A 22,289-nucleotide genomic window follows, 5' to 3' on the forward strand; every position below is an offset into this window, starting at 1 on the left:
TGAGCATGGCATGGGCACGAGCATGGCACGGGCACAGCACACACGTGGGTATGGCGTGGCGTGGGCCCATGGGCACAGCACACACGTGTGCATGGCATGGTGTGAGCATGGCATGGACACAGCACACATGTGGGTACGGCATGGCGTGGCATGGTATGAGCATGGAATGTGCACACACATGGTGTGGGCACAGCACACACGTGGGTACGACGTGGCATGGCACGGCATGGGCACAGCACACACGTGGGTACAGCGTGGCACAGCGTGGCATGGGCATGGCATGGGCACAGCACACACGTGGGCATGGCGTGGCGTGGTGTGGCATGAGCATGGCGTGGACATAGCACACACATGGGTATGGCGTGACACGACGTGGTATGAGTGTGGTGTGGGCACAGCACACACATGGGCATGGCGTGACACAAGCGTGGCACGGGCACAGCACACACATGGTTACAGCATGGTGCAGCACAGCGTGGGCACAGCACACATGTGGGTACAGCATGACGTGGCATGGCAGGGGAACAGCACACACGTGGGCATGGCATGGCACAGCGTGGCATGAGCATGGCGTGGGCACAGCACACACGTGGGTACCGCGTGGCACAAGCGTGGCATGGACACAGCACACACGTGGGTACCGCGTGGCACACGGGCCAGCACAGCCCAGCACGGGTCCGGCACACACGTGGGTGTGACACGGCACGGGCACGGCGTGGCACGGGGGGCACAGCACACGCCGGGCGTTGGCGTGACACGGCCACGGCACGGCCACGTCACACACACACACACACACAGGCCCAGCGTGGCCCCAGCGGGTCACACCCGTGGGTGGGGCGCAGCGCGGGCGCGGGGGCACCCATGGGTGCGGCCCGGCAGGGGCGTCCCCCCCTCACCAGTTTGATCTCGCCGTTGCCCACGATGAGGCTGAACTCGCTCAGGTCCTTCATGAGCCCGTTGAGCACCTCGGCCGCCCGCTTGCGCTGCTGCCCCCCCAGCTCCCGCACCCGCTGCAGCTCCGTCTCCAGAGACAGCGTCGTCGCCTGCGGGCACGGGGCAGCCTGGCACCCCCCGACCCCCCCCTGCACCCCCCTGCACCCCCTGAACCCCTGGCACCCCCAAACCCCCTGCACCCTCCCTGAACTCCCTGAACCCCTGCACCCTCGGCACCCCCTGCACCCCCCCAGCACCCCCTGCACCCCCCCAGCACCTCCCTGCACCCCGGCACCCTCCCTGTACCCCCCCCCAGCATCCCCTGCACCCCTAGCACCCCCGCACCCCCGCAGCACCCCCTGCACCCCCCCAGCACCTCCCTGCACCCTGGCACCCTCCCTGTACCCCCCCCCAGCATCCCCTGCACCCCTAGCACCCCAGCACCCCCGCAGCACCCCCTGCACCCCCCCAGCACCTCCCTGCACCCCTGGCACCCCAGCACCCCTGCAGCACCCCCTGCACCCCCCCAGCACCTCCCTGCACCCCTGGCACCCCAGCACCCCCGCAGCACCCCCTGCACCCCCCCAGCACCTCCCTGCACCCCTGGCACCCCAGCATCCCCCCAGCACCCCCTGCACCTCCCCAGCACCTCCTGCACCCCCCCCAAGTGCCTCCAAGCACCCCTGGCACCCCCAGAACCCCCTGCCCTGGCACCCCTGGCACCCCCAGCCCCGCCATCCCTGGCACACCCCCCCACCCCCCAGCACCCCAAGATCCCACCCTCCCCCCCATGGTCCCCCAGGAGCGTTCAGTCTGGCATCCCAGTTGAAGGGGACGGTCTCCCAGTTTGGGATCTGGTTTGAAGGGTGGGGAGATCCCTGTTTCGGGGTGTGGTTTGAGTGGGTTCCCCCTTTTTGGGGTCTGATTTGGGGGGTTCTCTCTTTGGGGTCTGGTTTGAGGGATGGGGGGGTCCCTCTTTGCGGTTTCCCCTCTGGGCTATGGTTTTTGGGGGGGGATTCCTCTCTTTGGGGCCCAGTTTGAGGGGGTGTCCCTCTCTGGGGTCTGGTTTGAGGGGTGGGTGAGGGGTCCCCTTTTTGGGGTCTGGTTTGGGGTTTAGGGGGTCCCAGGTCTGAGGGTCCTGTTTCAGGGGATCCTTGGCTCAAATCATCCCAGTTTGGACCTGGGGGACTGGGCTCTGGGGGTTGCTGGTTCAGAGGCTGGGGGTCCCAGTGTGGTCCTGGGGCCCAGTTTGGAGGTCCCAGTTTGGAGGGGCCTTGGCTCTGGGGACCCCAGCTGGGGTGCTGATGGGGGTCCCAGTTTTTTCCTAGTCTGGGTCCCATTTGCCAGGCAAGGTGCCCAGTGGGGTCCCAGTGGGACACTGAGGATCACCAGTAGGTTTCCCAGGGGGGTTCCAAGTTGAGGACCCACTTTGGGGTTCCAGTGTTGGGAAGGTCTCAGTAGGGATCCCAGTTGGGGGTGGCAACTGGGGGTCCCAGTAGAGATCCCAGTTGGCTGCCCATGGGGGTTCCCAGTAGGGTCCTAGTGGGGTTCCCAGTTGAGGAGACAATTTGGGGTTCCCAGGGGGGTCTAGTAGGGATCTCAGTAGAGATCCCAGTTGGGTGCCCATGGAGGGTTCCCAGTAGGGTCTCAGTGGGGTTCCCAGTTGGGTGCCCATGGAGGGTTCCCAGTAGGGTCTCAGTGGGGTTCCCAGTTGGGTGCCCATGGGAGTTCCCAGTAGAGTCCTAGTGGGGTTCCCAGTTGAGGACCCACTTTGGGGTTCCAGTGTTGGGAGGGTCTCAGTAGGGATCCCAGTTGGGGGTGGCAACTGGGGGTCCCAGTAGAGATCCCAGTTGGCTGCCCATGGGGGTTCCCAGTAGAGTCCTAGTGGGGTTCCCAGTTGAGGAGCTAATTTGGGGTTCCCAGTGGGGGAGGTCTCAGCAGGGATCCCAGTTGGGTGCCCATGGGGGTTGCCAGTAGGGTCCTAGTGGGGTTCCCAGTTGAGGAGCTAATTTGGGGTTCCCAGTGGGGTCTAGTAGGGATCTCAGTAGAGATCCCAGTTGGGTGCCCATGGGGGTTCCCAGTAGGGTCTCCGTGGGGTTCCCGTTTGGGTGCCCATGGGAGTTCCCAGTAGAGTCCTAGTGGGGTTCCCAGTTGAGGAGCCAATTTGGGGTTCCCAGTGGGGGGGGTCTCAGCAGGGATCCCAGTTGGGTGCCCATGGAGGGTTCCCAGTAGGGTCTCAGCAGGGATCCCAGTTGGGTGCCCATGGGGGGTTCCCAGTAGGGTCTCAGTGGGGTTCCCAGCTGGGTGCCCATGGGAGTTCCCAGTAGACTCCCATTGGGAATCCCAGTTGGATGCCTGCCAGGGGTGCCAGCGGGGGTCCCCGGGGGGGTCACCTCGGTGCGGGCCAGCTCGTCAGCCAGCCGGCGGTTGTGGCGCCCGGTGTCCTCGGCCTCCTGCGCCTTGCGGTCGTAGCTGCGCGCCAGCTCCTCCAGCGCCGCCAGCACTTCGGCCACCTCGGCCCGGGCCGCCCCGTGCTCAGCCCTCAGTGCCGCCAGCTCCCGCCGCGCCGCCTCTCCACCCCCCCGTGCCGCCGCCAGCACCTGGGGGGTCCAGAGGGACCCAGGGGGTCATGGGTGGGGGAGGCCCAGAGGGGTCCCAGGGGTCAGGGAAGGGTCCCAGAGCTGCTCCAGCAGGGTCAGGTTGGGGAGTCCCAGGGGCTTGGCTCAGGGTGGAAGGGTCCAGGGGGTCAGGGTGGGGGTCTTAGATGGGTTGCAGAGGGTCCCAGAGGGGTCCTGGGGGGGTCACGTTGAGGGGTGCCAGGGACTCAGGGTGGAGGGGTCCAGGGGGTCAGGGTGGGGGTCCTAGATGGGTTCCAAGGGGTCCCAGAGGGGTCCTGGGGGGGGTCACGTTGAGGGGTCCCAGGGACTCAGGGTGGAGGGGACCAGGGGGTCAGGGTGGGGGTCCTAGATGGGTTCCAAGGGGTCCCAGAGGGATCCAGGGGGTCAAGGTGGAGGTCCCAGAGGGGTCATAGCGGGGGTCTCAGAGAGGGTCCAGCAGGGTCACCTTGGGGGGGTCCCAGGGGTCAGATTGGGTTGTCCCAGGGACTCAGGGTGGAGGGGTCCAGGGGGTCAAGGTGGGGGTCCCAGAGGGGTCCAAGTGGGTCCCAGGGGGTCTGGGTGGGGGCACAGGGGGGATCAGTCTGGGGTCCCAGCAGGGCGAGGTTACAGGGTCAGTCAGACAGAAATGGGGGGACACAGGGGCTGGGGGGGGGGCAGGGATGGGCCCCTCACCTCCTCCTGGTCCAGCATCTGTTGCTTGAGCTTCTCCATGATTTGGCTCTGCTGGTTGATCTCGTCGTCCTGGGGGGAGGACAGGAGGGTCCGTGCCAGCCGGCCCCGAGGGACTGGGGGTGTCGGGGGCGTCTTGGGGGGGGTCCTGGGGGCTGCCAGGAGCTCCTGGGGGATGCTGGGGGGCCTAGGAGGTCCCCAAGGGGAGTTTCAGGGGCCCTGGGAGTGGGGGGGATGTCCTTGGCAGGTCTAGAAGGGTCTTTGGGGGTCAACAGGGGGACCCGGGGAGGGGCCCGGGGCGGGGTGGGGGGTGTCCCCCACCTTGTCATCCAACTGCTTGTAGAGTTTGCGGATCTCCTCCTCGTACTTGCGACGCTCCTCGTCCGAGATGTGGATGACGATGGAGGAGCTGTTGTCGTTGAGGGGCGTCTCACCGGCGGGGCCCGTCCCCGTCCCCTCGCCCGTCCCGGCCTCCGCCTCAGCCCCGCTCAGCTGCTCCGTCTCGGGCACAGCCTCCCCTGGGGACACGGCCTCAGTTTCCCCACCTGGTGCTGATTTTTTTTTTTGGGGGGGCGGGGGGGGGGGTGTCCTCCCTCCCAGACACCAGGGTCCCCCCTCACCGCTCCGCCAGCGGCTCAGCTCTGCCTCCAGCTTCCCGATGGTCTCCTTCAGCGCCTTGTTCTTCTCCTTCTCCTTCTCGTACTTCTTCTTCCACTGCTCGGCCGTCAGCTCCAGGTTCACCGACGCCGTGTTCTTGATGGTCTTGGCCCTGGATGTTGGGGAGGGGGGGAGCACCCCTCAACTGGGGCCCTCCCTGCTCCCGCTTTCCAGGCAGCATCCCCCAGGGATTGCCCTGAAGTGCCCCCTGAGATCTCAGGGTTCATCTTCCCCCCGTTCCCCTCGCAGGTCTGGGGACCCCCGACGCAGCCCCCTCTGCGGGGTGTGAGGTTGGGGTGCAATGGGGGTGCTTGGGGTGCACTTGAGGTGCAAGGGGGGCATGGGGTGACGTTGGGGTGCAGTGGGTGCTCTCGGGGTGAAGTCGGGTTGCAACGAGCCCGTGGGGCGCACTTGGGGTACAACAGGTGCGTGGGGGTGCTGCTGAGGCACAGCTGGGGTGCAATGGGTGCATGGAGCGCGGTTGGGGTTCAGCTGGGGCGCAGTGGGTGCTGCTGGGGTGCAGTTGGGGTGCAATGGGTACATGGGGGGAAGTTGGGGTGCAATGGGTACATGGGGGGATGTTGGGGTGAAGTTGGCATGCAGTGGGTGCTGGTGGGGTGCAGTTGGGGTGCCATGGGTGTTTGGGGTGCTGTTGGGGTTCAGTTAGGGTGCGATGGGTGCACAGGGTGCAGCTGGGGTGCATGGGGTTCTGTTGAGTTGCAATGGGGGTCTGAAGTTGGGGTGCAATGGGTGCTCTTGAGGTGCAGTTGGGACCCAATGGGTGCCTGGGGTGCCGTTGGGGCGCAGCTGATGTGCAGGGGCGCCCTGACACCCCCAGCCCCCTCCCCTACCTCTGCCCGAACATGAGGGTGGACTTGGTCTCCGCGTCGTTGTAGCTGGAGGGGGAGCAGCAGATGAACATGGTGGTGCGGCAGTTCCCCCCCAGCGAGTCCTGCAGGATCCGCGTCATCTTGCTGTCCCGGTAGGGCACGTAGGCCTTCTGCGGGGGGCGGGGGGGGCACAGGGGGGTCAGCAGGGGGTCCCCGGGCAGGGGGCCGGTGCGGGGGGGTCACACGGGCTCTCACCGTGCCCTCGGCCAGGGCCGAGATGACGTTGCCCAACGCCGACAGCGACTTGTTGATGTTCTTGGCCTCATCCAGCACGGCCCCCTCAGCCCCCGTCTTGCTGACCTGTGGGTCCAGGCAGCTCAGGGGGGCCCCCCCAGCCCAGGAACCCCCCCAAAGACCCCCACCCCAATGTCCCACAGCCCACAGACCCCCCCACCCCAAAGACTCCCACCCTCCCAATGTCCTCCTTGGGGACATCCTCCACCCAAGTCCCCTCAGAGAGCCCCCCAATCCCACATACCCCAGCCCAGGGCCCCCCCACAAGACCCCAGAACCCCCCAGCCCAAGCTCCCCAGGGTCCCCCAAAGACCCCCACCCCAGCCTGAAGACCCCTAAGCCCAGTGTCCCACAGCCCCCCCCCCACCCTCCCAATGTCCTCCTTGGGGACATCCTCCACCCAAGTCCCCTCAGAGATCCCCCCAATCCCACGTACCCCAGCCCAGGGCCCCCCCACAAGACCCCAGAACCCCCCAGCCCAAGCTCCCCAGGGTCCCACAGTGTTGGGGTCCCTCTGACCTTCTCACTCCCGGCCAGGTCGACCAGGTAGAGCTTCCCGCTGAGCTTCTGCTCCGTCTCCACGTTCTCCTGCTTGATGTTGATGAGGAAGATGCTGTGGCTGCGGGAGCTGTGCTCGTTCATGTCTGCGGGCACGGGGACAGGCTGCACGCCCGCGCCTCTGGCCCCCGGGCGGGACCCCCGCAACCCTGCGGGACCCCCGCAGCACCCCACAATGCCCCAGAGACCCCGCGGTGCCCCAAGGGTCCCCCACTGAACCTCAGGGACCCCCATGGTAACCCAGAGACCCCCCTGACAGTGTCCCAGGTACCCCCTCAGCACTCCAGGGATGCTTGTGGTGCCCCAGGGACCCCCAGGGTACCCCATGACCCCTACAGCACCCCAGGGACCCCCATGGTACCCCATGACCCCTACAGCACCTCAGGGACCCTACAGCACCCCAGGGACCCCCATGGTACCCCATGACCCCTACAGCACCCCAGGGACCCTACAGCACCCCAGGGACCCCCAGGGTACCCCATGACCCCTACAGCACCTCAGGGACTCTACAGCACCCCAGGGACCCCCAGGGTACCCCATGACCCCTACAGCACCCCAGGGACCCTACAGCACCCCAGGGACCCCCAGGGTACCCCATGACCCCTACAGCACCTCAGGGACCCTACAGCACCCCAGGGACCCCCATGGTACCCCATGACCCCTACAGCACCCCAGGGACCCCCAAGGTACCCCATGACCCCTACAGCACCCCAGGGACTCTACAGCACCCCAGGGACCCCCATGGTACCCCATGACCCCTACAGCACCCCAGGGACCCCCAAGGTACCCCATGACCCCTACAGCACCCCAGGGACCCCCGGCACCCCAAACACCCCACAGCACCCTGCACAACAGGGACTCTGCCCCCCCCCGCCATGTCCCATCTCCCCCCACCCCGTGTCCCCGTGTCCCCAGGGCGCTCACTGGTGACAGCCACGTGCCGGTTGGATTTCCCCTCATCGATCACATCCAGAATCTCCTCGGGGCTGGAGACGAAGCGCTCGGTGCAGCCCTGGGGGTGCAGGGGGTGGGGTGGGGGGGTGAGGCCCCAGCTCCCCCTCTAGGGGTGCTCCTTGGGGTCCCCCACCCAAGGGACCCTCCAAACTGCTCCTCACCTTGACGTAGGGAACCCGGTTCTTGTCCTCGTGCACCGACAGGTTGGTCTTGGTCACTGGTGGAGGGAATGTGGGGTGAAGGGGCTGGGGGGTGACCCCCCAACGTGTCCTAGGAGCTCCCAGTGCCTCCCAGTGCCTCCCAGTGCCCCCCCCCATACCCCTCCACTCACACTCAGTGCTCCCAGTGCCTCCCAGTGCCCCCCAATACCTCTCCACTCACACTCAGTGCTCCCAGTGCCTCCCAGTGCCTCCCAGTGCCCCCCCATACCCCTCCACTCACACTCAGTGCTCCCAGTGCCTCCCAGTGCCTCCCAGTGCCCCCCCATACCTCTCCACTCACACTCAGTGCTCCCAGTGCCTCCCAGTGCCTCCCAGTGCCTCCCAGTGCCCCCCCACACCCCTCCACTCACACTCAGTGCTCCCAGTGCCTCCCAGTGCCTCCCAGTGCCTCCCAGTGCCTCCCAGTGACCCCCATACCCCTCCACTCACACTCAGTGCTCCCAGTGCCTCCCAGTGCCCCCCCATACCCCTCCACTCACACTCAGTGCTCCCAGTGCCTCCCAGTGCCCCCCCACACCCCTCCACTCACACTCAGTGCTCCCAGTGCCTCCCAGTGCCCCCCCACACCCCTCCACTCACACTCAGTGCTCCCAGTACTCCCCCACACCCTTCCACTGACTCCCAGTGCTCCCCAATATCCATCCAGGGCCTCCCAGTATTCCCCAGTGCCTCCAAGCTTCTCAGTGCCACCAGTGCCTCCCAGTACCCACCCAGTATTCCCCAGTGCCCCCCCCCCCCCCACTCACTGTCCAGCAGGTCCCGGATCTTGTCCAGATAAATTTCAAAGTAAGAAACCTAGTAGGAGGGAATTGGGGGTGTCAGGGTAGGGGTGGGGGGGTCAGGACCTGACCTTCCAGTCCTCCCAGTGCTCCCAGTCCCTCCCAGTCCCAACCTTGATGTGGAACTCGAGGTTCTCATCCATGGAGTAGATGTGGTTGAAGATGTCCTGGGCGATGCGCGGGATGATGCCCATCTGTTGGGGATCGTGCAGCTTGCCCTGGGGGGGGGTGGGGGGGGTGGTGAGCACCCAGGGGGGTGCCAGGGCCCAGGGGGTGCTGCCCCCCCCCGCCAAAGCCTCCCCTGGCCCCCTCACCTCCATGGTGTGGGTCTTCCCTGACGACGTCTGCCCGTAGGCGAAGATGGTGCCGTTGTACCCGGCCAGCACGTCTGTGGGGAGGGGGGCGGGTGACAGAAACCCCTCCGGGACCCCCAGAAACCTCTGAGGACTCCCAGGACCCTCAGAGACCCCATAGACCCCCCCCAAAACCCCGAGGGACTCCCCTGAGATCCCCAAGGGCTCCCTGCCCCCCCTGGGAACCTGAGATCACCAAGCCCCCCAGCGATGCCCAAAGACCCCTGAGATACCACAAAGGACCCCACAGTCACCCCCAAAACTCCCGGAGATTGCAGTGACCCCCCCAAAGTCCTGCAGAGCCCCCCAGACCTGCTGGACACCCCCAAGGACCCCCCTGTGCATCTCCCTGTGCCAGCACCACCCCCCAACCTGTTCCTGTCACCTCCCACCCACCCTCCAACGTCCCCATGGATCTGGGTGTCCCTGGAGGAGGGTCCCCCAGCTAAGGGCCCCCCCGGGGACCCCCCCAGGGCCCCCCCCAAGCCCCCGGCCCTCACCCTTGACGATCTGCATGGCACAGGCATGGTAGACCTGCTCCTGGGTGGTGTTGGGGGGGAAGACGCGGTCGAAGACATAGGGTTTGCCCTGGGGGGGGGGGATGGGGACATGGGGGGTCAGTGGCCAGGAGAGACCCCCCCGAAGGTGCTGGGGGGGCTGTGCCAGCCTCAGGGCTCCCCTTGCAAGGGAACCAGTAAGTTCCAGTGAATCCCAGTAAGGGTGGGAGGTTGCAGGGGGCCCCAATCCCCTCATACCCCCAGCACCCGAAACACACCCCACACACCAGGTACTCCGGACCCCATACACCCCCAGACCCCGTATACACTCCCCATAGACCCCCAGCCCCCCCCCACCCTCCTAGACCCCCCAGAACTCCATAGACTCCCCCATAACCTCCCCATAGACCCCCTACACCCCCAACCCCCCATACAGCCCCATACACTCCCCATACACCCCTATAGGCTCACAGTCTCCCCATACAGCTCTATAGGCCCCACAGTCCCCCCGTACCCCCATACAGCTCCATGCACCCCCATACGCCCCTCAGCCCCGCTATAGGCCCCACAGGCCCCCAGAGACCCCCAGTCCCCCCATACACCCCCGCAGACCCCTCAGCCTCTCTATGGGCCCCATAGGCTTCCATAGACCCCCCAGTCCCTCTATAGGCCCCTCAGCCCCGCTATAGGCCCCACAGGCCCCCACAGGCCCCCAGTCCCCCCATACACCCCCATAGACCCCCCAGCCCCTCTATAGGCCCCACAGGCCCCCAGAGACCCCCAGTCCCCCCATACACCCCCACAGACCCCTCAGCCCATCCATACTCGCAGACCCACAGCCTCGCCATACACCCCCATACACCCCCATAGCCCCCTCAGCCCCCCATAGACCCCCCTCAGGCTCTCAGCCCCCCTAAACACACCCATAGATTCACATACACCCCTCAGCCCCCCATAGACCCCCATAGATCTCCAACCCCCCCACACAGCCCCCCCATACACCCCCAGTCCCTCCATAGACCCTTCAGTCCTTCTATAGGCCCCATGGGACCCCACAGGCCCCCAGTCCCCCCCATAGACCCCTCAGCCCCTCTATAGGCCCCACAGGCCCCCAGAGACCCCCAGTCCCCTCATACACCCCCATACCCCCCAGCCCCCTCATAGACCCCCATAGATCTCCAACCCCCCCCAGCCCCCCATACAACCCCATATATCCCCAGCACCCCCCACAGTCCCCCATAGACCCCCCATATACCCCCAGTCCCCCCCATAGACCCCTCAGCCCCTCTATAGGCCCCCACAGGCCCCCAGTCCCCCCATACACCCCCATACCCCCCAGCCCCCTCATAGACCCCCATAGATCTCCAACCCCCCCCAGCCCCCCATACACCCCCATATATCCCCAGCACCCCCCACAGTCCCCCATAGACCCCCCATATACCCCCAGTCCCCCCCATTGACCCCTCAGCCCCTCTATAGGCCCCACAGGCCCCCAGAGACCCCCAGTACCCCCATACACCCCCACAGACCCCTCAGCCCCCCATAGACCCCCCTCAGGCTCCCAGCCCCCTAAACACACCCATAGATTCACATACACCCCTCAGCCCCCCATAGACCCCCATAGATCTCCAACCCCCCCACAGCCCCCCATACACCCCCATATATCCCCAGCCCCCCCATACACCCCCATATACCCCCCAGCACCCCCACAGACTCCCATAGACCCCCATACATCCCCCGCAACCCCCCCCCCCCATTCCACTCCCCCCCCCACCCCCGGCCGGGAGCTGTCCAGGCCCCGGTGCTGAACCTCCGCAGCCACCGCGGGGACACACGGACACGGGGACACACGGACACGGGGACACACGGACACGGGGACAGACCCCGACACCAGCCCCCCCCGCCCCCCCCCCCAACCGCCGCAGCGCAGGCACAACCGCCCCGCCCCGCCCGCCGACAGTCACGCACCAACCCCCCCCCCCAGCATCCCCCTCCCTCCCCACTCACAACCACCCCACGCAGCCCCCGCCGCTCCCCCCCCCCCCCCGCACCCACCAGCCCCCCCCCCCCCCCCGCACAACCGCCCCCCCCCAACACCCCGCATTGCGCCGGCACAACCGCACAGCGACACAACACCACCCACAGAGCCGGCACAGACACCCCCCCCGCCCCACTGCCCCCCCCCGGCACCCCACTGCCCCCACCCCACCCCAAGGACCCTCCACCTCCCCCGGGGCCCCCCCATCTCAGGGTCGGGGTGCCCAGACCGGGCGGGGCCCTCTGTGCAGCAGAACCCCCCCCCTACTCGGCCCCGTGCAAGGGGGGGGCGTTATGGGGGGGGGGGGGAACACCCCATATTGGGGGGGTTTGGCCGCGGTCTCTGAGCCCCCCCCCCACGGCTTCACCCCCTAACAAAGGGCCGGGCCGCAGCGGGGGGGGGGGGGGGGGCAGGATCTGCGGCAAAACCCCCCGCCCCCCCCGCCCGGTGCTGTCCCCGGGGGTCAGGGCGTCTCCGCTCATTGTAAACACCAACCCCCCCCCGCCCCCCCCCGGCACTGGGCCAGACTGGGAGAAAGTGGGAGTGCCAGGAACCTTAGAAAAGGAATGGGGGGGGGGGAAGGGAGAGGGGGCGGGGGGGGGTGCGGGGGAAACGCCCTGGGGGGGGCGAGCTGGGCCCATTTGGGCACCGGCCACACCCAAGGCGATTCCCCCCCCCCCGCCCAAACAGGCTCTACCCCCCCCCCAAGCTGACTGTCACCGCCCCCCCCCTCGCTCCAGCTGTGCCCCCATCCCCTGTGCCCCCCCCTTCCCCAAGGCTGGGGGGGGGGTGTCCCTGTGCCCCCCCCCGCACTCTGCCCCCCCCAAGCTGACTGTCACCCCCCCCCCCCCTCCCCAGGCCTGTTACCCCCCAACCTGGCTATTCCCCCGCCCTCGCTCCGGCTGTGCCCCCATCCCTGTGCCCCCCCCTTCCCCAAGGCTGGAGGGGGGGTGTCCCTGTGCCCCCCCCGCACTCACCCCCACAACCACGCTGTCGTCGCCCTGGAAGACGGGCAGGAACTTGTCCCCCCGCAGAATCTCCGCCTGGTTGAGGGGCCGGAACCGGCACAGGACCTTGATGCTGCACTCGGTGCTGGGCTCGGCCATGGCGGGGGGGGGCCGCGGGGGGGGGGGGGGCACACACAGACGTCGAGGAGAGTTTGAGGGGGCCGGAGGGGGGGCCCAAGGGTGCTGCTGGTACCCAAGGGTGTGGGATGGCACCCGGGGATGCGGGTGGTACCCAGGGATGCGGGTTATAACCTAAGGGTCAAGTGGTACCCAGGGATGCTGGGTGGTACCCAGGGATGCAGGATGCTGCCCCGGGATGCAGGATACTGTCCCAGGGATGCTGGGTGGTACCCAGGGATGCAGGATGCTGCCCGGTGATGCAGGATATTGGCCCAGGGATGCTGGGTGGTACCCAAGGATGCAGGATGCTGCCCGGGGATGCAGGATGCTGCCCAAGGATACAGGATGCTGCCCAGAGATGCTGAGTGGTACCCAGGGATGCAGGATGCTGCCCGGGGATGCAGGATGCGGGAGGGAGGGCGGCGCCGGGAGGGGGGGGGATGCTCCGCAGCGCTCCTGCTGCTGCCCCCTGCTCCAGTGACCGCGCTGCTGTCGCCACTGCAGCCCCGGTACCGGGTGATGGGCGGGGGGAGAGGCCGCCCCCCCCCTTCCCCGCACGCACATGCCCTCCCCCCCTCGCGTTAAGGTGGAGCTGCTCGCGGCTCTTAAGGTGGACGGAGATGGGGGGGGGGGCGGGGGGGACACGAGTCCCGGCCCTGGGAACGGTCCCCCCAAACTGCTGATTCATTGCCGGGGAAGGGGGGGGGCAGGACGGTGGCGACCCTGTCCTGGCTGGGGGCGGGGGGGTGTCGGCGCAGGGCCAGGCCCCCCCCTGCACCCCCGCTAAGCTCCCCGCCCCCACGCGGGACGCCAGCACTCCTGACTCATGCCGCCCCCCCCCGCGCTGAGGCCGGACACACTCGTGTCCTTGATGGCCCTGCCCAGCCCGGGGGGGCAGTGAGGGGGTACCGCCCCCTCCGTGACCCCCAAAACCGCGCGGGGGGGCCGGCACGGAGCGCTCACCCCAGGGGCACCCCCACGGGCGGCACCGCGCCCCCCCCGTGCGACCCAGCCCGCGAGCACCCCCCTGTGCCCCCCCGTGTCCCCCCTCTCGTCTGTGCCCACCCGTGACCCCCCCGGCGACCCCCCCCGGGGCTCCCCCTCCACCCCGCTCAAGCCCCGCCCCCCCCGCGCTCCCTTTCCCCGCCCCCCCCCGCGCTGCTCTCGCGAGATCGGGACCGACCGGCCCCGCCCCTGCCCGGCGCGTCCCGGCCGCGGCACCGACCCCCGGCACCGACCCCCGGCACCGACCCCCCCTCACCGCCCCCCCCGGTACCGCCCCCCGGCCATGGCCGACCCCAAGTACGCCGACCTGCCCGGCATCGTGAGTGCGGGACCGGCCCGGGGGGATCGGGGGGGTCTGGGGGTGTCGGGGGGGCCTCGGGGAGAATGAGGGGATCGGGGGGGGCTGGGGGGTGTGAGGAGAGCAGGGGCCGGGTGGAGAATGAGGGGGGCTGGGGGGGGTCAGGGGGGTGCTGAGGAGCTCTGAGGGGATCGGCGGGGTCTGGGGGGGGTCAGGAGGTCTGAGGGAACGGGGGGGGTCGGGGGGGGTCAGGGGGATTTGGGGGGGTCTGAGGGGATCGGGAGAGATCTGAGGAGAGAATGAGGGGTCAGGGGGATTTGGGGGGGTCTGAGGAGATCGGGGGGGCCTGAGGGGACCGGGGGGCCCTGGGGGAGAATGAGGGGTCAGGGGGATCGGGGGGGCCTGAGGAGATCGGGGTGGGTCTGGGGGGGTGAAGGGGAGCTGAGGGGGTCGCGGGAGTCTCGGGGTAATGGGGGTTTGGGGGGGGTCGGGGGAGTCTTGGGGTAATGGGGGGGTTGGGAGGTGTGAGGGGATCAAGAGGGTCTGTGGGAACTGGGGGGGTGAGGGGGAGCTGGGGGTCGGTGTGGGGACTGAGGGGAAGGGACGGGTTTGGGGGGTCTGAGGGGATTGGGGGGCTCTGGGTCAGTAAATGGGGCATGTGGGGAGACTGGGGGTGTTAGAGGGGGGTCTGGGGGGGGGATTGGAGGCGTTTGGGGTGTCCGGGGGGATCAGAGGAGGCTGGGGCTGTAGGTGGGGTGTTTGGGGAGCTGGGGGGCACTGGGGGGGAACAGGCACCTGTGGGGGGGTTGGGAGTAGCAAGTGGGGTGTAAGTGGGGTGATTGGGGCCGTCAGGGGGGTCCAGAAGGGCTGTGGAGTCTCTGGGGAGATGGGGGGTGTGGGGGCAGGTGGCTGTGGGGGGTCTGCAGCCGTTTGGGGCAGTTGTGGGGTGTTGGATGGGAAGTGAGCGGAGCCCGTTTGTGCCCCAGGCCAGGAACGAACCGGACGTTTATGAGACCAGCGACGTGTCCGAGGACGACCAGGCCGAGTTCGAGGCGGTGAGGCCTGCCCGTGCCGCGGGGGGGCGCGAGTGACTGTGCCCGTGCCCCCTCCCACAGCCCCACGGCACCGTGGCAGGGGAAATGGCTCCTGTCCCCGCACACGCCCCTGCAGTGCCACGTCCCCCCCACGGTGACGAGTCCCAGCCACGCGCCACCCCCATCTCTCAGCCGGCCGGTGCTTTGTGGGGGGGGAAGCGAGGGCAGGGCACAGCCCCCACCCCACACAGGGGGGGTGTCCCCGTCCCCGGTGTCCCCATCCTCCGTAACGCGGCCGAGGGCAGCAGAAGGGAGCGGGGGCTGGCCAGCCCCCCCCGTCCCCGGTGGCTCTGCACGGGCAGTGCCCGGGGGGCAGCGCAGGGAGGACGAGGGGGGCGCTGGGGGCGGGTTCACCCCCATAAACCAGCTCCGAACGTGGTGGGGGGGGTCCCGCAGCGCAGCCCCGGAGCCCGTCGCCCCCAGGCCGTGGCCCTTCTCCGTGGGGCTGCTGCGCGGTGGCTCTGAGGTGGGGGGACGCCGGGGGGGCACGGCCGGGGCTGCCCGGTGCCCCCCGGCTCCGCTGGTGAGGCCGAAGGCTGACGGGTGCTCGTGGATCACGGCCCGAACGGCGCTTGGCCGCCACGCGCTGGTGGTGGGGCCGAGGCGGGGAGGGGGGGAGCTGGGCCTTGGCGGCGCGGAGCTGAGACCCGGCTTCTCCCCGCGGCGCTGCCGGCGGCTGGGGGGGACGCGGGGTCGGCGCAGCCCCCCACGCCCGGGCTGGCGCGGCACCGTGCGCTGCACGCGGGGCAGGGGCGCGCCGGGCACCCGACCCCAGCTCCGAGGGGGGCAGAGAGATCCCTGGCGAGGGGCAGGGCGGCGAGAGGGACTGAAACGGGCTGTTTCCCCCCAAAGCTGCCCCGTCCGGCCTCGGTCAGGCCCAAAGGGTCCCGAGAGTAGAGCGGCGCGGCAGCGGTGGCTCCCCCGGTGCTTTCCCTGGCGCAGCCTCGCTGCAGGCGGGAGGCGAAGGGTCGCTGGGTTTTAATCGCTGTCGTCTCCTCTCCCGGGAGCCCCTCGCGCAGCTTTGTTGCGTCTCCTGGCTCTCGCGCGCTGAACTGACCTGAGTTTCCCACCGCTCTTCCCCTCCCTGCTCCCCACTTGCCTGGACACTAGTTTGCACAAGTAAGCCCGTTCGCTGCTTCTGGTTCTGCATGTCCTTGGGGGTTGATTTTGCCCTTTGGGTTGATTTTGCCCTTTGGGTTGATTTTGCATGCGGCGGATGTGCCCGGGGTCCCGTAGCCGCTGCCCGTGGCTGCGTGGGCCGGTGCCGGCTGTGGTCCCGGCGCTGTGGGGCGGAGGGGAGGCAGCCGGCGGCGGCTGCGGGTCCCGGGGTGCGACGTGCTGCTGCTGCCGCCTCCCTGCTCTCCCCTGCCCGCTCTGCGTCCGCCCTGCCTGCCTGCACGCGCTGCCCTCCTCGTCCTTCGGGACCCCCAGGGACCCCCTGGCCGCCCCCGACGTGTCTCGGCTGTGCCGGGAGCTGCCCGGGGCCGGTCGCTGCCATCCCGCCGGGGTTTCGCCCCCCCAGAGCGCAGCCGATGCCCCCCTCCCGCCCCGGGGACCCGCCGGGCGTTGGGCTGCTGCGTGGGGACCCGTCCTGCCCCGGGCCCTGCTCACGTTCCCCCGCGGGGAGGAGAAGAGCCGGAGCTGGAGGGAGGTTGTCAGCGCGGGGGCTCGGCCGCGTCGCCCCCAGACTGCGGCCGCATCCTGCTCCCGCGCCCGCGCTGGGCACCGTGACCACCCTCGCGGTGGCCGCGACCGGCGTGGCCCTGGATGCCCCCCCCGGCTGCCCCGGGGTGCCCGGCCGAGGGGTCCAGCCGGCCGCTGCCCCGGCCCTGGCAGGCGCTGCCCCCGCCGCTGCCCTCGCCTCCACGCTGGCAGCCCCCACGTCCCGCGAGGCTCCGGAGCCCCGGCCCGGGGCCGGCGGGACCAGCCCGGCAGCAGCCCCGGCACAGGGACGCGAGGGACGGCGGCCGCGCACGGGACAGACCTTCTAACGCGATTTTTGTCTCTCTCTCCCCGCTCTCCTCCTAACCTTGCTCTGACTTTCTCACCTCTGGGAAACGCAAGGAGCTGGTAAGAGCCCGTCCGTCGGCCGCTGGAACCCTGTGCTCTGCTCGGGGCGCTCGCCGCTGCCTCCCCGCAGCCGACGGGCCCCCCCGCTGCCAGCGCTGCTCCTCTCACCCCCCCTTGCCCGCCCGCAGCGCGCCAGGGCTCCCCGAAAGCGCTTCAGGCTGCGCCCGGGTGCCGGCGCTGGAGAGGGGCTGCCGTGGGAGGGGCAGCAGGCGGGGGGGGCCTTGGGGTGCCTCCCGCAGGGCCCTGCTGGGCCGGGACCCCCCCGACCGTGGCGGGGGGCGAGGAGAGCCCAGTCTCAGCGTCTGCACTCGCCCTGCCCGGCTCCAGGCGAAGCCCCGTTGGTGTCAGAGGGGTTGAAGTCCCGCAACGCCCCCCCCGATGCCCCCCGGGTGGTGGGAGCCCCCCCGAGACGCGGCCGTGGGGCAGCTCCAGCCCTGCCGGGCCGGGGGCCGCCCCGGCTGCCCGCGACGCGCGTGGGCTCGGCGGCAGATCTCCCGAGGCTGGTCGCGGGGCGGCCGAAAGGCTTCGGCCTGGGTGTGCGCCCGCAGCCCCGGCCCCGCTGCCGGGCCCCCGGGGGGGTTTTCCTGCCCTCCGGGCCCGCCCAGGGCTGCGACGGCCCCGCGCCGGGTCCTGGGGCCGTGGCGCGTCCCGCGCGGCTCTCGCTGCCCCGGCAGCCCCTCTGCTGGGTCCCGTGGCGGCGGGTCAGGCCCTGGGGCTGCGCCCCTGTCCGGGGGGGACGGGGCCGTCTTGGCCCCCCGCTCCGTTCCCGTCCGCCCTCTCCCCGGTGCCGGCCCCAGATGGCCGCCGGCGCTGCAGGGAGGCGGCAGCTCCGCCGACAGACCCTGGCGGCTGCCTCGTCCCTGACGCCGGGCGTTGTGTGCAGGAGGAGCTCAGCAGCACCAGCGTGGAGCACCTCATCATCAACCCCAACGCCGCCTACGAGAAGTTCAGGGACAAGCGCCTGAGCACCAAGGGAGTGGGTGAGCCGGGGGGGGGCTGTGGGGAGCCTGAGCCGGCCCCAGGGAGGGCGCAGCCCCCCTGGCTGTTTTGGGGTGACACGCTGCTCCTCCTCTTCCAGATTTCTCCGATCGCATCAATAAGCCCAGGACGACGGGCTACGAGTCTGGGGAGTACGAAATTGTGAGTCCAGAGGGGTGTGGATGTGCCCCCCCAGTGCAGGGTCCCTCGTCCCCACTCGCTGGCCAGGTTGAGTTCAGCTGGGCTTTGGCTTTCCCAGCCTCGTCCCTGGCTGCTCGGGCAGCGTCTTGTCCTCCTCCTCCTCCTCCTCCTCCTCCTCCTCCTCCTCCTCATCCCCGTCCTCATCCTCCTCCTCCTCCTCCTCCTCCTCCTCCTCCTCCTCCTCCTCCTCCTCCTCCCAGCCTCTGCCTCCTTCCTCCCCGCATCGGGCCGTGGCCAGGAGCTCCTGAGCACCGTGGCAGCCTCCCGGCGTTTCTGCCCGACGGCCGCTCGTGGGGACGCAGCGCTCGGGGGCTTGGGGGAGGTGACCCTTGAGCATGGGGCAGCTTCCCTGGGCCCCTCTTCCCTGCGCTGCCCGCTGCCAGGGGACCCTTCCCAGCAGAGCTTCGAGGAGGCCGGAGGCTGCTCCGCTGCAGCCCGGGGCTGCGAGCCCCCCCCCTCCCCGCCCTCAGCATCCCCCCCCCATCTGGTGGCGGCTGCCTTTGCCCCCCAGGCCCCCAGCCAGCCCCTCCTTGCTGGCGCAGACGAGCTCCCACGGACCCCGCTGCTCGTGGGCTCCTCTGGTCCTCGGAGGAGAGGGACACGTTGGGGTCGAGGCGCTCGGGAGCCCCCCGGGCTGCTCCGTGCTGCTGCGGGTCCCTCCGGCGGGTCTCTCCGAAGGGCCCCGTGAGGACCAGGCGCCCCTGACCGTGAGGCTGCTCCTGCGGGGGGGGTCGGGGCCTCCCCCGCGGCCTCTGCCTGCTCAGTCCCTTTTCTTGCCTCTGTGCGCAGGGACGGGCGGCCCCGAGGGCAGCTGGGGAGCAGCGTCCAGCCGCCCCCCCAAAGCCGCCCCCCGCTGCCTGGTGCCGCGGGCGGGCTGTGAGCCCCCCCCGACCTCCCGCTCCTCTCTCTGCAGCTGGGCGAGGGTCTTGGTGCCAAAGAGACGCCCCAGCAGCGGTACCAGCGGCTGCAGCACGAGGTGCAGGAGCTGGTCAGAGAGGTGGAGCAGATCCAGGTGAGCATCCCCCTGCCCTGGGGAGGGAGGGGAGGGGACGCTCGGCTGTCCCGGGGGTGACCGACCCCCTTTCCCCCCCCCCAGAGCACGGTGAAGGAGTCGGCGGCGGCGGAGGAGCTGACGCCCATGGCCTTGGCGCGGCAGGTCGAGGGCCTGAAGCAGCAGCTGGTCTCCAGCCACCTGGAGAAGCTGCTGGGCCCCGCCGCAGCCGTGGACTTCGCGGACCCCGAGGGCGCCCTGGCCAAGTGAGTGGGGGTCCCGGCCCCGGGGCCGCGGGCGGGGGAGCGCGGGGAGACGCCGGCGTCCCCGCGGGGGTGGGACTGGGGGCGGGGGGGGCCCCGCGCCCACCTTCTCCCCTGCGCAGGCGCCTGCTGCAGCAGCTGGAGGTGGCCAAGTGCAGCAAGGGGGGGCCGGGGAAGAGCCCCCCCAAAGGGCCGGCCCCCGCCGCAGACGCCGTCACCTTCGAGCTGTACTGGCGGCCGGAGCAGGAGCACTTTGCCCAGAGCGCCAAGGTGAGCGCGGGGGGGGCGGGGAGCCGCGCCTGCCCCCCCCGGGGGGGTCCCGATGCCTCACCCCCTCCCTCACCCCCTCCCTCAGGTGGCGGAGCTGGAGAAGCGCCTGGCACAGCTGGAGGCGACGGTGCGGTTCGAGCCCGAGAGCCAGGTGAGGGGCCGGGGGGGCTCCTGCCCCGCCGCTCTCCTGCCCCCCCCCCTCCTGCCCCCCCTGACGCTGTTTCTTCCCCGCAGAACCCGCTGCTGGTGGGGCTGAAGGGCACCAGCCTCGTGGTGAGTCCGGCCGGGCGGGGGGGGCACGCGGGGTCCCCGTCCCCCCCGGCCGTGCCCGCAGCACTGGGGGGGGCAGCGGCGGGGGCTGCCCCGTCCCCCCTCACCCTGCTCCCCGTCCCCAGGAGACCGTGCAGGTGCTGCAGGCCAAGGTCAACGTCCTGGACGTGGCCGTGCTGGACCAAGTGGAGGCCCGGCTGCAGGTGGGGGGGGGCGGCAGGAGGGACCCGCGCGGGGGGGGTCTGGCGGCCGCGACGGAGCCACGGGCCAGCGCTGGCCACGGCCGCGGGATGGGGGGCGAGTGCGGCCGGGTCTGGGGTCTGACGCTGCTGCCCCCCCCTCCCCAGAGCGTCCTGGGGAAGGTGAACGAAATCGCCAAGCACAAGGCAACGGTGCAAGATGCCGACACCCAGAGCAAGGTGAGAGCTGGCGGGGGGACCCCAAAGGCAGCCCTGGTGCGGCGGGGGGGGGGGGACATGGAGCCCCCCCCCGCCCCTGCGGACGGTGCTGACCCCCCCTTGGTGCCCAGATCCATCAGATCTACGAGACGATGCAGCGCTGGGACGCCGTGGCCGGCACCCTGCCCGACGTCGTGCAGAGGCTGGTGACCCTCAGGGACCTGCACGAGCAAGGTGAGGGGGCTGGGGGGGCCGGGGGGGGCCGGGGCCGCGGGGGGGGGCCGCGGCGCTGCCCCCCGGCCCTGAGCTGCCTCCTCCCGTCGCGGGCAGCCACGCAGTTCGGGCAGGTGCTGGTGCACTTGGACACGACGCAGCAGGAGATCGCCGGCGCTCTCAAGGACAACGCCGTGCTGCTGGCGGAGGTGGGTGCCGCCAGCCCCCGCCGGGGTGCAGGGGGGGCCCCGTCGCGCCCCCCCCGCTCACCCCCGGCCCCGCTCGCCCGCCCAGGTCCAGAAAGACCATGAGGGAAAACCTGGCCGTGGTGGAGGACAACTTCGCCGACATCGACGCCCGCATCAAGCGGCTGCAGAAGTGAGAGCCCCCCCCCGCAGCCGGCCCCCCCCGGGCATCCCCGCCCCCCCCGCGGGCCCTGCGCCCCCCCGGGGGTCGCTCCCTGCCCCCCGCAGGTACCAGCCGCTGCTCGGACATCCCCTGGCTCTGCCCCCCTGCGCCGCGCGGGGTTTTGGGGCGTCCTCCCTGCCCCTCCCTCCCCACCTCGGGGCAGGGGGGGGCTCCGTCCCCCCCGCATTTCCCCCAATAAACAGCTCCGCTCACAGCGTGTCCGTGTCGGCGTCTCCTCGGGGCTGTGGGGCGCGAGTGGGGCGCAGCCGCGGGGGTTCAAATGCGGCTTTGAACGGTGCGTAACCCCCCCCTCACCCCCCCCGCAGCCTCCTGGTGGCACTAAATCCAACGGCTCTGGGGGAAGCTGCGACCCACGGGGGAACGTCTCCTCGTCACCCGTGGGGCCGGGGATTGTGGGGGGGGAATGGGGACGACCCCGAGGGGGTGGGGGTAGCTCGGGGCAGGGGCGTGCAGCCCCCCCAGGCTGGGGGAGATGATTATTGCTGAGGCTCAGAGCGCTGGGGGGGGGTCCGGGGGTGCAGGGCGGGGTAATGCCCCCCCCGCCCCCCCCGCGCTGGGGATGTGCAGCCGGTGCCGGGGCTCGAGGGTTTTCCCCACCCCGGGCTCAGGGGCAGCATCGCCCCGTCCTCCCCCCGCCGCTCCCCTCCTGCCATGGCACAGCGGCTCAGGGCCCCCCCGCGCCCCCCCCCCGCCGCTCCCCCAGCCCGGCACCCCCGGCAGCGCTGCCTGGGCGGGGGGGCTCCCAGGCGCCCCCCCCCCCCCCCAACTGCTCGACCTCGGGTGCTGAGAGCAGGACTCTGCCCGGGGCAGCTCGGGGTGCGGGGGGGGGCACCCCAGAGCCGTGGCGGGATGGCTGCTGGGGGGGGCACGAGGAGCAGAGCCCCCCTGCACCCATGGGGGGTCACAGGGGAAGCAGAGACCCCCCTGCATCCGTGGGGGTCACGGGGGGAGCAGAACTCTGTTCCTTAAACGCTGTTGTCAGTGTTTGAATTAAATTGATGTTTTTGTTCCCCTAACGAGTCGTGCCCATAACGGGGGGGTCACCCCCTCCCTGTCCTTATCCCGGTTCCGGGGGAGGGGCAGAGCGAGGGGCTGCGGGGGGGTCACGGACCCTCTGGGCTCCAGCCACGGGAGTTTCCACCCGCATCGGCCGTGAGGGCTCCGGGGAAACCAGCCCGAGCGCCAGGGTGGGTGTGTGCGGGGTGGGGGGTGCAGTTAGAGGCGGGGGGGGGACACACACAGGTCCCCCGTGTCCCTGCACGAGCAGCGGGGGGGTGCAGC

The 22,289-nt window shown here is 70.3% G+C and overlaps 2 protein-coding genes across 2 annotated transcripts; one reads left to right on the forward strand and one right to left on the reverse strand.

The window, feature by feature from the left end:
* Positions 1-896: 896 nt before the first annotated feature.
* On the reverse strand, positions 897-13,399 carry KIF5A (kinesin family member 5A; the record flags this gene model as incomplete). Its single annotated transcript, XM_074853794.1, is given in 15 exon segments — positions 897-1,043; positions 3,327-3,533; positions 4,224-4,292; positions 4,542-4,738; positions 4,841-4,989; positions 5,729-5,877; positions 5,963-6,067; positions 6,521-6,645; positions 7,484-7,571; positions 7,675-7,730; positions 8,481-8,529; positions 8,627-8,731; positions 8,828-8,901; positions 9,367-9,454; positions 12,379-13,399. Coding segments are annotated over 15 exon segments (1,737 nt in total), but the record flags the coding sequence as incomplete, so codon positions are not given.
* Positions 13,400-13,722: 323 nt separating this feature from the next.
* On the forward strand, positions 13,723-21,204 carry LOC141936681 (dynactin subunit 2-like). Its single transcript, XM_074853832.1, has 14 exons — positions 13,723-13,852; positions 14,818-14,886; positions 17,879-17,975; positions 18,074-18,135; positions 19,088-19,186; positions 19,271-19,431; positions 19,551-19,698; positions 19,784-19,849; positions 19,933-19,971; positions 20,094-20,171; positions 20,316-20,387; positions 20,498-20,600; positions 20,697-20,797; positions 20,884-21,204. The coding sequence occupies exons 1-14, from the start codon at positions 13,817-13,819 to the stop codon at positions 20,959-20,961; spliced, it is 1,209 nt and encodes a 402-aa protein (XP_074709933.1). The 5' UTR covers positions 13,723-13,816; the 3' UTR covers positions 20,962-21,204.
* The last annotated feature ends 1,085 nt before the right edge of the window (positions 21,205-22,289 follow it).

Source organism: Strix uralensis, chromosome 33, assembly GCF_047716275.1.
Source record: "Strix uralensis isolate ZFMK-TIS-50842 chromosome 33, bStrUra1, whole genome shotgun sequence".
NCBI lineage: Eukaryota > Metazoa > Chordata > Aves > Strigiformes > Strigidae > Strix > Strix uralensis.